At 38.1% G+C, this 15943-nt stretch overlaps 1 protein-coding gene across 6 annotated transcripts in view; it reads right to left on the bottom strand.

Moving 5' to 3' along the window:
• LOC135170320 (uncharacterized protein) overlaps positions 1–15943 on the bottom strand; it is a 49165-nt gene that overhangs the window by 7803 nt on the left and 25419 nt on the right. For all 6 annotated transcript variants that reach the window (XM_064136031.1, XM_064136032.1, XM_064136027.1 and 3 more), the window contains 4 exons: positions 7790–8041; positions 6853–6956; positions 2502–2641; positions 282–355 (listed from right to left, as the gene is read on the bottom strand). In XM_064136031.1, coding sequence (XP_063992101.1) covers positions 282–355; positions 2502–2641; positions 6853–6956; positions 7790–8011 — 540 coding nt within the window. In that variant the 5' untranslated portion in view covers positions 8012–8041. The remainder of the gene's footprint in view (positions 1–281; positions 356–2501; positions 2642–6852; positions 6957–7789; positions 8042–15943) is intronic.

Raw genomic sequence — 15943 nt, 5'->3', positions numbered from 1 at the left:
ATGGATGAATTACTTTTTTGGGCGGAGGCTCTTAATTATAATTAAAATGAAATAAGAGCGCGAGGAAGTTTCGTTTGTTTTTCGAGAGTTTCTTTCCTCTTTGTGATGTATTATTTTACTGGGGTAATGTAAATATATACTTTGCTGATAAATACGATGAAAGGTGTCGTGGGAATGACATACACCTACATTTTTATACACTCTCATTCTCCCACAAAAAATCTCGTAACGATGTAATAAAACTTGGGGTATGATAAATAGAGTGAAGTGAAATTACTTACTCCACTCTTCCGTAATGACACATTCTGGCTGCTCTTCTGGCTCGGAGTGCGTGAAGAATTTTTTTCATCCTTGGCTGTAATTAAAAGTGAAAAAAAAAACCACTCAGGTTGACGAAAATAATGTACTGGAGGTGGTAACAGGCGGATTTTAAAGCGTAGAAAGAAGATTAAAATGTTCGATGCGTTCGTGTCAGTAAACTTTTTTTTCCATCACTATTATTTTTTTATTGTACGTGGATAACGTAAACCAGGGATGTTACGACACTGTCACACGATCCGTAAATGAGAAAGTGTCTCACGATATTTATGGGAACAACATCTGAGGGGATATTATAGTTGGAAAGTGTATAAATGAAGAGTTTTTAATATTTTAAAAAATTCCAGGGGATTTTGTGACAGACGACCCTTTCAGGGAAATTTTAATTACAGCGAGGGATCTTTTTACCCCTCAGGGATGTATTTTTGGATAATAGAATTTTTTTCCTCATTTTTTGACTCATTTGTTACTATTTCTGACGCATTTCCAAAAATTTAAAATCAAAGTCCTGACGTCTTACAGAGGAGCACACGAAGGGCAAAAAATTGCAATTCCAGACCTTGTCGACCCGCAATTGATGGGCGCGACAAAAAAAATTCACCTCAAATTTTGACGATGACAATGCGCTCGGTGAAAGGGAAAAAAAGGGCAAAGTATTTCGATCTCCTTAGGGAAGATGATTTATCAGTTTAGCCTCTCTCCTCCCGTCAACTGGGAATGTATATTTGCGGGATCATGCGTCATCGCTAGCTGAAGGGCTAGACACAAACGGTTGGGTGGCACAGGGGGTGGGAGCTTTGAGTTCCACCCTGAGGTGAATACGCTCGCCCTGTGGAATTCTCGAGTTCCATAATTCCATCCTATTGCTTTGGAATGTTCAAGCGTTTCTATGGATATATCGCAGATTCATAGGCCGCGAAAATTGCACGAAAGACTCCATAAATTCCCCGGAAATTCGAATTTCACGTTCAGTAGAATTTTTCCTGTTTTCATTTTCAATTTTATCGGACATTGAAGAATCGCGTGAGAGAATTTTTCATTAAAAAATCAAGAAGTGCAGCATTTATTTTTCCTCTTTCTCCAATTCATTCTAACCCCACCCAATTTTTTCGAATCATAATTTTTTTGTCAAAGCAAAAGCTCGTCAGATAAAATATCAAAATGTTATCGAACCTTTCCACTCTCAAATTCTCCTTTGACACAGTTATCGTCAATATTTTTTCCTATTGACATTGTCAGTCATCGCTGCGATCCCTCTCATCTCTTCTCTGTTCCCCGGAAACTTCGAATGTCAATCGATAAATGGGCATTGCCGACACAGGGCCATTGTCTGTGACACAATCCTCGGTGAAGTCAATTACGCGAATGCATACGGTCAACGATCGGCTTTCTCAACGTCAATTGTGTGTTTCCCGAGGGCAATATCACGTGCAGAAACAAGCTGACTCTCTTGATCGATCGATCAACCCCTCCCTCCCTTCCCCCCGTCCCACTATCCGCAAAATAGAGTTACCGGAATTCTCTATTGACTCAAGAAATATGTAGAGTGTACTCGGGAAATAACGAAAAGGGAAATTCAGTGGGGAGCGTGATCGGGAATACGTATTAAACCTGGAAGTGTTGAAATAGCCGGGGTAAAGTTTCCCTGTATAATTAAATCTGTCAATTTGAATTTCACAAAGTCAAGGGGGATGTAATGGAGCATACAATAACGAAGTGTTTCAGCCACTTCTCGATATTGCCTCGGGGTAGAGCAAGATTTTCCGGAAAGTGAGAGTAGAAAAACTCGAAAATTTCCTTCTCATTGTCGCGCTTTTTTCTGATCAATTTAACGTATCAGGATCTTCTCCGGGGGAAAGTGCCACGAATGGGTCCAGAAGTATCAGTAGGGGTAATAAATTAGGGGTAAGTTGATAATTATAAATTAGTGAGCGGTATAAAGTATGAATTTAAACTTAAAGGGGATCGGATAGTTCGATAAAGTGCGAAAATTCTTGAAAATTCCGGAGGGGAAATTTGAAAAAAATTTTAAACGAAATTGCAAAGGAATTTGAGGGGTTCACATGATTATTCAAGTGTGAGGGGGGGTTAAAATATCGTTTAATACCCCCTACCCTCAGGTGGAAATAATGCCCGCTCTTGAACTATTAGAACTTGACATATTAATCGTCTCTGACAATTACCGGTTACTCGCAGATGTCTGCCACCCAGGCACGAAGTTTCGGTAGTTAAAATTGGCAGAGGCGTTGAGAAAGCATCCAGGTAGACGTCGACCTTCGACAGATCGAGACCACGACGTTCGCAGGCGGTTCCAAGTGTCTCTCTGAAAGGAAAATTACATTCAATAAAACGTTATTGTTGGGACGAGTTGCGATAGGGGAGAGAACTTTTTGAATAAGTTTCGATGTCATGTCAATAGCGAAATTGAACTAAAAAATTGCACGAGAGATTTTTTTTGCATTGATAGGAAACTTTCTCCAGAATTTTCGGAAAATTTCTCTCTGGAATTTCGTTAAAAAAAATTTCACCGAATGATATGTAATCTCCTGGAGCGTGTGAATTTTTCGTCCCTTCGTATGCAAAAAATATCCGCAATTCTCATGCAAATTCATGTCATGTCCGCGCAATAAGGTGCGAGATATTGTCGAAGTGAGGGTGAAACAGCGATAAATCTCGCGTAAGCGCGTGTTTTATTCTGCCAGAGTAATAAACTGTCCATAAACACTTGCGTAATTAAACGAGTAATTGCGAGTAATAATCAACGCTACCGATGCCCTCTCAGGGTCATGTCCAGAGGGGTTAATTTCCCGCGAGTTCATTCGCCACCCTAAACGTCCGACTAAATATCCGGAGAAATTTAACTAAAATTTTCAACGAAATGAAAAAACTTATAAAAAATTTCGCGCCGCGCATATTTTTCGAATTTTTATCCCTGCCAGGAGAACTGGCCGACCTTGGCCCTGCGTCAGCCGACACAGGCCCAGTGCCCCGTGAACTACTGGCCCATCCCCGGCCAACTGTCGGGCATTCCTCATGTCCTGTCAGAAACACTCAATAAAAGGAAGAATAGGTGTCATATGTGACACATGCTGTCATGTAACTTGGGGTCTATATCCGCCCTGGTATCCGGTGGCTTTCGCCACCCCATAGGGCGCCACCCCCGACGCGCCTTTGGACATCGCCGAAGCGAACGAACCAAAGAAAAAAAAAATGAGTGAGTGATGGAGGAAACCCGGATGAATGAGTGAACACGCATCGAAGAAAAGAGTCTTTTGTTCGCTATGTCGAGCCACAAAGAACCTGGTGAAATAGGGTGCGAGGGGGTGAGAGGTGGCGGCGAAGGGTGAAGAAAAAATTGTGGAAATGTGGCAGCGAAAAAAATTTTATCGCCCAAAGAGACTTTCGGAGGTTTTGAATTTTTGTCTGGATGAAGGGACAAGTGCCTGGGGAACAGATTCAGGATCAATGTGTACATGTTCGTGTGAATGTTCATGCATATGTATTTGTTTACGCCCTTCGAATACCTTTGTTTTCCCCGTCGGAGTTGGTATATAATAGATTATTGTTTTGGCTGTCGACTCGGTGGTGGTCTTCCTCTTGGATGAGCATTTCGATCAAGGAAATTTTCATGAAAAATTATGGAAAAATTGCAGGAACAGTCGGGTGTGTTCGAAGGGCTTTATTGCATTAGAATATTCTGGAGATTAAAAGTCTAGTGTGTGAGTTGGCATATTTGAGGGGAAAAAACCAGTAGATTTTCGTTTTTCTATCGATATTCGTCAGATTCCTTTAAAAATGGATAACGAGGTCAGTAATTTCAATAGAAAAAATTCCAGAAGAACAATTTATAAGGGAAAAGGGCTTTTTTCTATTGAATATCTAATAGTGTCGTTAGAAATAAATTAATAAATATCCCAATGAATTTTCCAACCCTTTCCATTACCCTTTTTCTACATGACGAGAAGATAAAGGTGATAGGGTCGTGCTCGGCTAATCGTAAAGGGAGAAGGGAAAATAGGGCAAATCGCTTGATTACACGATCGCAAGTACTAGTTAATAATTATAAGATAACGTCAATATTATTCCATAATTTTTCCACATCCGTTTATGTTCAAACATCACAAGGGATGCAAATGTTTATCGAAATGGTCGAGCAAATGGACTGGCCGGGTATCATTTTACGCTGGATAATTCAATGGGATTCCCATAATAAATGTTTGCGTATGTTTATCATCGCGTGATGAGTTAAAATACCATTAGTCACTCGTTTTAATGGATTATCCAGCCGGGAGTACGTAATAGCTGTACGAGCGCAGGTGTTTTGCGAAGTTGAAACATTCGGGGGAGAGAAAATAAAGTTGGAATGGGAATGAATTTTAAGGGAGCAATTTTCAAAGTATCGTATCGGTGTTAACGCTTCGATAGACTGAGTTTCGTGTTCATTGCTTCAACGGATGTTGGCAGATAGGGGGTTGTGACGTCTGTGGAGAGTTTTCGGTTGATAAATCTATGGAGTTGGTTGATTAATATTTACATGATATGCTTGGGTTTGATGGCAGGGAAAATAATATGTATTGAATCGGTGTAAATAAACGGATCGACTGCTGGAAATGTGGTGGGCATTACGGTGTGTGGGTAGAGTACATTTGGGTGAACATTGAAATCGGGGGTAATCGGTTCAAAAACGATCCCTTGAGGGATTTATTTATTTTTGGAGAACACGAGACAATTTCTTTGTCAATTTTCTAACGATTTTTATTTATTTACACAATTTATTTTACCAAATCAATCCAATTTTTTTGGTACCACAAATATTTAAAAAATTAATTTCATGTCAATAAACGATAAATTAAATTGTACTTCATTCGGAGAAATATTTTTAACTTGATTTTCGTTAAATAAACAATGTTATGTGGGGAGTTTGCAAAAACCGGAGTCACCGTCCGCCCGAATATTGAGACATTCCCCTGAGAGACTATTTTTCCAACAGAAAGAAATAAACTTCAGTCCATTTTTACAATAATTTCCCCACAAAATATTCCGCGACATAAATTCTCTCTGAATAGATTTACTGTTTTTCTAGTGTTGGGGCAAAGCAGGTCATCGCTAAAAAAATCAGTCTGCGAAATATCATCAATTTGTTATGTTTATTATTCCGTATTCCGCTCAGCGTTCAATGTTTCCTTTTCTTCCAACGTTTTGCGAAACTAGAACAACGATAATTGCGAGTGAGGATTATCTGATTCGCGATCCAAGGTTCAGCGATTTGTTGTGATGCCAGAAGGCTCTAGTGTTCGCACCTATCATTTTCAAAAGTTCATTCTGGATAAAATATCTCCTTTGATCCACTTTTTTATTCTGATAAAATCCTGTTCGTGGGAATCACGAGCCATTTTATCTCGCTCCCTCCATCATTTTATCCCGGAAATACCGCCAACGCATAACTTGATATTTTTATTATGTGCCCCTGGTTCATATTTATGTCCGCCTGGTGATGCACGTCAATCAGGGCATCTCCAGCTATTTCTCCGGGTAAATACTATATTTTAGATATTTTATTGGTGCGGTATGAGAAAATGGCTCCACTAATCGATTATCCATGTTGTCTGCTCATGTGCGAAGGCATTTATCGTGATATTTTGATGTGTAGATGTACATCTTGAATCAGTAATTTCCATCAGTGAAATTCAGTGCTTTTATCCTACTGAATATGAATTCATCTCCCGGCGGAGGATTCTTCCTCTCCGAGGACTATGACATTCAGAAAATGTCGAGGAAAGTAATGCATTCTTTTTTTATTGGAGTGTTTTCCGGACATAAATTTCTCTCTTGTTAAGAATTGCGTTTTCAGGTCAAGGATATTTTTTTATTTATGGAATAAATTATTGTAGAAATATTTTTACGATATTTTCGGTTGTTCTCGGGAATTTCCGAGAATTTCGTTGTTCAAATTGTTGATTTAAAATCCCCCTCAATTTTTTATTCAATTCTTAATCGTTTTCCAAAGGAGTAAATTCATTAGTTCATTAATTTTAACATTTCGCCCCTAAAAAAAATTAACATTCCAGTTAATTCTTCCTGAACGTAAAAATTGATTTTCTCTGAGTGAAATTTGATCGGCTTTGAATCATTACTTGTCAATTAAAAATTAATAATTTAATTACTCGCGAACATTGGGAATCAGTAATTGTTTCTCGTAAAATTAAATTTAATGAATTTGTTCTAAAACCAGTAACTAATTAATTCCCTAAAAATTCTCGGTGCGATTCATTGGCCAGTTTTACGTGAGTGAAAATGTTTCGAAGGATTAACGATTTCCTTTACTGTAATCGCAGTTGCAATCGCTTTTATCGATATTTCATGGGCATGTGGTTGGCGTTATAACTCAGTTAATCCATATCGGTCCTGTAAACTTCCGTTTCATTGCAGAGATGCAATATTTTACTGCAAAAACAAACACCCGGAGACCTGGAGATGTTAAACCGATAGTTTCCTCCCCTCAAATTCAATAAAAACTTTGTCTCGCCTACTTACACCAAATACTGTCCCTTTGTAGCCGGTAGAAACTCCTCTCGCTCCAACGAACCGGTTTCATCCCCAACTTCGAAACTGACACTGAAATATTCACTGCTGGATACCTAAAATTCAATACCAAAAATAAACACCAGACATACTTTCCGAGTAACTCTGTACTCAAGATGAAATTCAATTGTTGAGCTTGAACGTTGGCACTTCATGTGTACTCGGTGTCGTTGGCTGTTACACTGAAGCCAACGTCGCAAGTTAATGTCACAAAGATTAATGCAATGCTGAAGTTTAAATCAAGGGAAAAGGGCTGAAAGTGAGTTGCGTCAGAGTCCGGTTTATACCCAGTCCCCTCTGATTTAAGTTTGCGTCAGTGCGAGGAAGGGCCTAATTACACAGCTGCAGTGCCTCGATCTCGGTATTTTCAAGCCCCCGAGAAAAGTCCATTCGAATAAAAAAGTGTTTGGATTATAAAGTTGATGTCAAATACGATAAAAAGTAATAAAAGTTCTTCGGAAACTTTCGCTAGTCATTCGTAGAATCGAATGAACTGTCTGCTGATAAATCGTTATCAACTGAGTTATTTCTGCACCCGGTGACAAAAGGGAGAGAATTATTGCGGGAAAAATTCTCCAATTTGACGAAAACTTTTCTTCTTCGAGAATTAATCACTTTGTTTTGCTCTCGAGAATTAGTCGGAGGTTTTCCGCAATTTTTTGCGAATTCCCGATTAATTTAGTGGAATTTTTTTGCTGTCGATTTTAGATTTTGGATTTTCGTTGCGATAACGAAACCCGAATTATTTGAATGCTATCAGTCGTCACGTGCAAATTATGTTGAATAGCTGGAACGAATGTCAAGCACATGCAGCTGTGTATCAGCCGATTGATTAACGCGATAGGAATTTCCGATGCGTTCGATTGGCTCTTTATAAATTCTGCATTACCTGGGAGCGGGAGAGTTTGTGACGATTGCGTGAGGATGTGTGAGACGAATCGGTGATGGATGTTGCACTTGGTACGAGGAGACGTGGACTGCAGTCCGTGGGATTTGGTGAATACAGCTGATGATGATGGGGATTCTGGTGACGATTGTGGGACAGTTGGTGCGGTTGGGGTGGCTGGTGGGTGGTGCCGCTTGGCAGCGGATGCTCACCGGCATCCAACATGTCAAGTTGGCTCAAGGATCTTGAGCGAACCTGGAAAATTAAAAGATTATTAATTACCTGAGTGATACCTCGAATTTAAATGGGACATAAATGTCAGATATGATTTTATGCTGCGATTTCCGGAGGTAATTTCTGTCTTTACGACGTGATTAATTCAATTTCATCCATTTTTACCCCCATTGTCCCTCAATTATAGGAAACATAATTTTCTTCAGTCGAAATAATGCCGGGAAAGTGGATTTATGACTCGCAAATCTGTAAAAAATAATATCCATGAATTTAATTCAATTTTATGGGAAGCAATTTGTTTAAAAAAGTTTATGAGGCAATCGAACAATATTTCATGAATTTTTGACTGATTTTTATTATCAATCGGAGATTTATTCTCTTGAAACTGCGTCGACTTTATTACCCCCAGTGGCAGATTCGTTTTTACTTCAAAATTCACCCCTCACCCAATTTTTTATCCCCATTTCCGAGAGACAATTTCCCGAATGTAATTTATTAATGCACCGGATGTATTTATTTCATTCAACCGAGGACGAAACCGAGACGAATGCCATTCTGAATCATTTACCCAACCACAAGCATTCTCCATCCCCTAAATTAATTAATAGCGAGAGTTTATCCAAGCTGTGTTATTACCGTTGGCTGGGGGTGAGATATACCTCAAACCCTCAATTATCGGCTCGTCTAACTTAATGAGTAAAAAAACCTCAAATCGGTATGAAAAGCTTTTGTCATGGGATAAATTCAACTGCTCCACTAAAACCAGTTGTTTTTGCATCAAACAGCAACAAAAAAAAATGGTTTTACCGGTGACTTGACAGGTAAAATTACCAGTACCAGTATCTCGATACTCTAATTAAAGCCCTGTGATCGGGGAAAATCAATAAACACAGTTCCCTCATCAATCCAATTCTCCGTTTGACTCGTCCCCTCGATAAATCACGCACCTCAAGCCCGAAAGCCATTTAGGAATTCAATCCATGTGGATTTTATGGACGAATCCATGGGGTTTGCGAATTCCAGTGCCAATGGACAGAGGCTAGACATCAAGATGATAATAATCTATCTCCCCCATGAATCGTCATCAACGAGGGTCTCTGTCGTCAATTTATCTGATAAGAAAAAATCATGTCTGGACAATGACAGAGGGGTCCGGCCACCGAAGGGGTGAGGGGTGGACTGGGGGGGTTACTCGGAAGTGTAAGTGGGTCAGAGGCACGTACTATAGACAAGATCGATCGATTAGACCGTTACAGCAGTTGCGATCCCTTTCCTCGTCTCGATCACCGACCTCAACTCATTTTCACCCAATGAAACTTGATCGTTTATTCTTTACCGCTTGATGAAGCCAAATGTTTACATTCTGTGTTGTCTTTTATTATTTTATTTTATAGTTTATCTTCGTCTATGTAAATTGACAGGTAAATATTGACGGAGTTATGACGAGCTGTAGCGGAAACGATCAAATGTGAGAGGGAGGGGATTAGACTTGAAAAAAATTAAGATTTTTTAGTGACGAATGAGGGAGAGCTTTCGTGAGGGGGACAGTTGCTAATGCGGAAATCATTTGTGATGTTTTATGTCAATTAAAATCCATATTAATAATTGGTAAATGTTTAGCCAAAATTAAGAAAGTTATTGGGGGAAGGGAAAATATTTTCTGAATCTTCAATAATTTAATTTTTATAAATTTATTGCCGGAAATAATTTTCAGGTGAATGCAAACGATTTAGCATTTTAGTCCCTCGAATTAATTGTTTATTTAATTCTCCAGTCGTGCGTCCGAACTGGATTTTGACGATAAAATGGTTTCAATCGAGAATTTTCTTTGTTGTTGGACTTTTATGTACCGGATCTTCCACTGGGTTTCATTGAAACGCCATTTTCGATAGTTCTTATCGGCATCTGCAGATGTTGGTATTGAAAAAGCGCCTTTTCAACTTTAATCTTCTCTAAGGAGCCATTTAATCGCCGCGAGAACGAGTGAAACAACTTGTTTTTATGTCAGACAAACGGAAAGCGCGTCCGTTGCGATACAGATCCGAAGTTTAAAGCGGCTAATTAGGGATAAGAGAGGCTGAACTGGGCGGGTTATCAGCCCCCCGTCGAGGGAATGGCGGAAGCAAGCTGTTGGGTAGAAAATTGAGCCGAAAGAAATCGAAACAAAATAGAACTGAGTGGATTGTGTGGGTGCAGAATGCGTAGGATCTTTCCTTTTTTCACGCGATGTCCGTCAAGTGAGTAAATATTTGCCGCCTGGAATTGGAACGATCTTTCCATCAGTCTCGATTTACCACGTGTCCTCGAGAAGAATTCACAGCGGAAACCAAAAAAATTCTGTGGAAATTTCAACGATAAATAATTTTTTTTTGGAAATTTCAACAGCTGTTGTACTTCGATTCTCAATTTGTGAATTCTAATCACTTAATTAATTTTGTTTCATTACATTTTTATTTATTCATTTAGTCCGTGACTTCTATCTACGAAATCTCCTTTTTTCAATGAACAGTTCGGGAATAAATTTATATTTTTAGGTTTTTTTTACCGAAAAAACCGAAATTAGTTTAAATTTTTCGTCAGACATTCTGAGGCACAAAATAATGACCGATTTTTTTTTATAAATGTCAAGTACTCCGGCGATTTCCAAGCTCTTTTCAAATCCACCACTCGACGCCCTCAATCAGGTCAAGTCTCCTATCAGAAAATGTTGGTTTTCGAAATGGAAACAATAGGTATTTTCAATAATTCCTACTTGTATCCGTGGGGGATCGAATAATGCAATCACACGCTGGTTGAAACGGCCAGAATATCTCGAGTGTCGGATGCACATATATTCATGTAAATACACGTCAATACATATCCATATATCCTCAGCTGTTCACCTTGCACCGGTGCACTCAAACAAGATGACTGGGAAATCTTGTTGAACGACCTCGCTCCCGTACTGTCCGCCATCCATCCATTTTCATTCGAGTGTGAAAAGGTATCTCCCTAAAATTCACCCCCTCGAGGCTATAATATTGCCATACAGTGTATTTTACCAAACCGTCGTTTTCTTAAAACTCGATTTTATTAGGGCCATTCCAGTGAAGGGTCTCCTGGAGTCCTAAAATGGATTTTGGAAAAATTCCATTTCACGGATTTTTCACAACAAGAGGGATAACATAAATTGTAGTTGACGTGTTCAAAATCAAGACTAGAAAATATTATCGTGGAGTATATATACAATACGGGTTTTTCTATAGAGAAGAAAATTGGGAGAAATAAAATTCGGAATTTTTGTAAAAGGATTCGGTCATGAAGTGATAAAGAAGAATATAAGTCGACCTGTCTGTGACTCAAATTTCTGGCGATATCTCCGGATCTAACAGAGATAGCGGATTTTTTGTTATAACACTTCTTGTAGTACTGACTTCGCTCCATAAAAAAGGTCCTAACAAAAATTTGTCCACCTCCGCTACATTCGGAGATATTCATCAAAAACTGGGCGATGGTTGACGGTGACTCATCCCCTGTCTCATAATCAATTTCATTCAGTTAATTCAGTTCGGTTTATTTAAAAAACACATAAGGCATGTAATATATGACCTAAAATCTGTTGAGCTGTCTCAGTTTATACCGGAATATGTACAAAATACATATGGAATTTTATTTTAATTTTTCTTGTCGTCGTGTGGCTCGGCACTAACCCCCGCAGTGTCGTGAAAACCAGTACAGAAAGTATCATTTTTTAAACTCAGTTTTATTGCAAAAGTAGTACCACTGGGTGACCCTTACAGCCTATAAAATTGGGTACTGAATAACAGTCGCGTAAAAGCTTGTTACTATCCCGCAACAGAAGATTTTACGGTGCATCTCTAGGACGCACCTGACATCTGTGGCATCGTAAAGCTATAGAAAGCAGAGGTAGAAGCGTAAGATATTGACTAAGACCTCTCATTTCGCTGAGTTATTCTCCGCCAATGGGTAATTTTGTTCAGAGAGAAATTTTATAATCAAAGGATATATATATACAGTACGTGAGGCATAAACAATTTTCCAATTCCATAAAATAACTTCATAGAATGAAATAATTTGGGCAAAAAAGTCATTCCTGCGCTGGAGATAATTTTTTTTTTAGGTCACAAAAGCTCAAAATATTAAATAATCAATCAAATGTATTTATATATACATATATACACATATATATTTATATATACATTTTTCCAGTCCTCGGACAACAATTTTTCTAGAAAATTTCTCTCTGTGTCTGGTAAGCTCCGTTTACACTCCGAATGTCAAAACTTCTTTGTCGCATTAGAAAAAAAAATAGAAGAAAATAAAATAGCGACAAAACCAAATCCTCCAATCTCTCGGCGTTGAGCTTTTCCACCGGATGGAATGAAGAATAATAAAAAATTTAATTTCGGTTTGTTCCTGACTCAGATTGTAATACTTGAAACACGTGCAGGGAATGAAATAAATAAAGCGTTTTCTTCTCCCTTTTCTGAGGAGAGTGGCATTTGCCCTACGTACGATGTTACTGGAAAGCTCTCTCTGTATGTGTTTGCCCAGACGATACGCTCGAGTTAACGAGATATTTCTCACACAGTTCGCCAGCTTTCAAGTGGAGGGATTACGGTACACGTAAGCCTCGGAGTTGCAATACAACCGAGTTACTGCCATTTTCAGACGTTGAATTAAATGATTGAAGATATTTGAGTGGGGAATATTTTCTAGGATATGGGGCTGTAAAATATTAGCTTTGTTGAATAATCCTTGACTACTGGGGGTGTTCAGTCCAGTTGGGGGTGACGTGGGGTAGTTAATCGGCGCTGTTAATTTCGGAATGAGTACAAATTAACGTTCGATAATTGTGAGTTTTCTGGAAGAAGATTTTGAATTTCCTGGGAAATTCCACAGAAAATTGGACAAAAATTAATAACAATTATTAGATCATACCTTGCCCATAATATTTGTTAATCATTTATTTGTATAGAAATTAAATGAAAATATAATTTTCGAGGGACATTTCTCTAAAGTTTTAACGAAATTTTCTGGAAAAATTCAGATAAAAAGTTTTCTAATTATTTTTTGCTCCGAAAAATCTAAAAATAATTATTTAAATTTCATTTTTATTAATCTTTATGATAGGGTTAAATATTAGTTACTGTAAAAAAAAATATAATTAATTAATATCGACTGGAAAACCGAAAAGTTTTCCAATAATTTTTTTTAAAGCGAAAGATGACGTACCTGAAGCGTAAATTACGTTTATTAAATCGTTTATCACTTCTTGATTCTGAAAACTGTATTCCCAGCTCGTCCGATAGTCTTAATCGAGCGAAAGAAGAGCGAAATGAGCACTGAGCTCAATTCAAATTGACGCTAAATGGAGTGTAATTTATATCGAGTGGTTCGCGCCTCAGCTGCGCAGGAGGAACGCGACTGAGAGAAGAATTTAATTTTTTGAGAGTTGATGAGAGGGTGTTGAAGCTAATTGGTGATTTTAATGGGCAATTTGACCTTTTCCATCGTCTCTCATTTCTTTCTCTCGAGCTACTCATCCGTCTGCAACGAAACCCTGGCTTTCACCAGAATTTCAAGCTGGTGCGGTGAATCTGCGGGTCCAAACCAGAACATATTTACCCACCCTATTCACACCATATTGTACCTGTCTCATACGAGTGCACTTACTCCATTTTTCCTCACTCCTATTTTTCATTCAACCATCGGACAACTTATCTTGATAAAGGAGAGAAGAAATGGACTTTGCGGCGTTATAACGTTGAGAAAAATGAACGAATTCACGACGAGAAATTGAGTAAAAATTGCCTGGAAAATGGGGAATAATTTTAAGAATAAAAAATGAAAAATATTTTCAACTACCCCAATTTTATTTTAAAAAAATATATACTATATGTTTTATATATATTCTTTATGTATTATTCGTTACATTGAGTTTTTCTGCGATTACAATAATTTACTTCGCCAATTCCCCACATTTTCGAAGTTCTCCATCAAAACATTAACGAAATAATTCGCATACTGTCTTCTGGCGTTGCTAGCGGAATTATTTTCTCATTGAATTGCCAAGAATATCTCAATTATTCTGATTCCACGCTCTTACCCTTCAAAACTCCCCGGAATTTTAATTAATCGACTCCAGAACAAAAGTATTCCACAACTCCATTCGTCACTGTGAAAAGGTATTTTGTCAAATTCCAATAATTACCCATCCGGCATTATCCAAGTATTAGTGAGTTTGTGGTAATTAATGGATACGATGGTTAATAATGAACGAAGAAGGAAAACGACAAATGAAAAGTTCCATCAATCCACTAATTATTCATTATTGAAAACCGCCGACGTTGCAGTGTGCATGCGACACATTGTGACTCCTCGACTCCCCACTACGCATTAAAAGGTTGATTACACATAAGAGGATTAATGCACTGATGCCAGAACAAAAGCCATATGGTACGGAATTGTACGCTCAACTAAACTGAAGTGTCTGCGATTTTCAATTACCTCCGACATATCACTCACAGCCGCGAGTTTTCCCAATACTTTTAATGCGACGAGAAATCTGCTGGGATAAGGGCCTTTTGTGAGGGACGAGAATATTCTGCTGATTGTTCAAAACCCTATAAATGAATGTGCGTATTTATAATACAAATATTAATTGAAAATATAATAAAAATCTGCCCCGAAAAATCGAATTTATCAAATGAGGCAAATCGTTGTTGACTGTCCCCCTGTTTTTGGTGAATAACTCAGAAAGAGGGGGAGATGGGGAAAAATTTATTATTACCTTTTTTGTGGAACTGATTACGTACTATAATTAATGTCATTACAAAAATTTCGCTATCTCTCGTAGATTCGGAGATATGGCTCAATAAGTTTGGGAAGAAAAGTTACTATCGTTGGAATTTAATTTTTATTTCATTTTCTTGTGAAATAATAATAATATTTATGTAGGAGAATATTTATATGATATTACAGTAGGCTCAGGGGGTGACAGACAACGACACATTAAATTTTTCCCCCCAATATCTTCAGAATGTCCCTCAACCCCACGTCACATCGCCAGTACCCCCTCTGTCTCTCACCTCACACCACGACTCTATCTCTCGATAATTAAAAATGTCACCTTCAGGTATTTGGCGTTAACCGGGACTTCGTGGCGGTTTTCCACCTTTGATGATACCACGAGATAGAGACGTTAGAGGGCACGAGGGGTGGAAGAAGGGGGTGGGAAGGGGAGATCGATAAATGTGAGAGTGAAATATATGAGACTCGTGATTAATAGGGTAGTCCCCAGTAACACTGAAAGGGAAAAGTTTCTCGGGTCGTCTGAATGAAAGGGATTGGCAGCCAGTGGTTGAGGGTTCAACCAAAGGGAAATCCAGCTGGACTTCTCCTGGAGAAATTTCCAAGAAAAATTCTAGTGATAAGACGACGAGAAAAAAATTCCAAAGTTGACAACGGACATCGTATTGATTTCAGTGGGAATTGTTCATGGAATTGCTGATTCATCTTCAGAATTAATTAATTCGATTAATCATCTCATTATATTGGATTTCCTGTTCACACCAAATCACTCCAATAATTTTATTCATTTATTTACTGCTCAAAGAAATTATTCAATTCATTTTATTGAATTTCCATTAATTGCAGTTGTTATTCGTAATTTTTTAATAATTCCATTGATAATTCCTTCAATGATAAAAAAACTAATCACTCGTTATGATGAGATAGGACGCGATAGAGTATTTGAGATAAAATATTCGCACAAAATTTTTTAACAATCCCCTTGAGACGTGAAATAAAATTGCGAAAGAGGAGGAGAGTAAAATAGAAAAATATGTCCATATGTATTACTATTTTTATTTAGGGTGCTCGATATGTGGAGAATTCTCGACGTGCGGTCCTCTGAGAGAG

This window comes from Diachasmimorpha longicaudata, chromosome 16, assembly GCF_034640455.1.
Source record: "Diachasmimorpha longicaudata isolate KC_UGA_2023 chromosome 16, iyDiaLong2, whole genome shotgun sequence".
NCBI lineage: Eukaryota > Metazoa > Arthropoda > Insecta > Hymenoptera > Braconidae > Diachasmimorpha > Diachasmimorpha longicaudata.
Note: the sequence above shows the minus strand (reverse complement) of the source record. Positions and strands in the feature narration are given on the sequence as shown.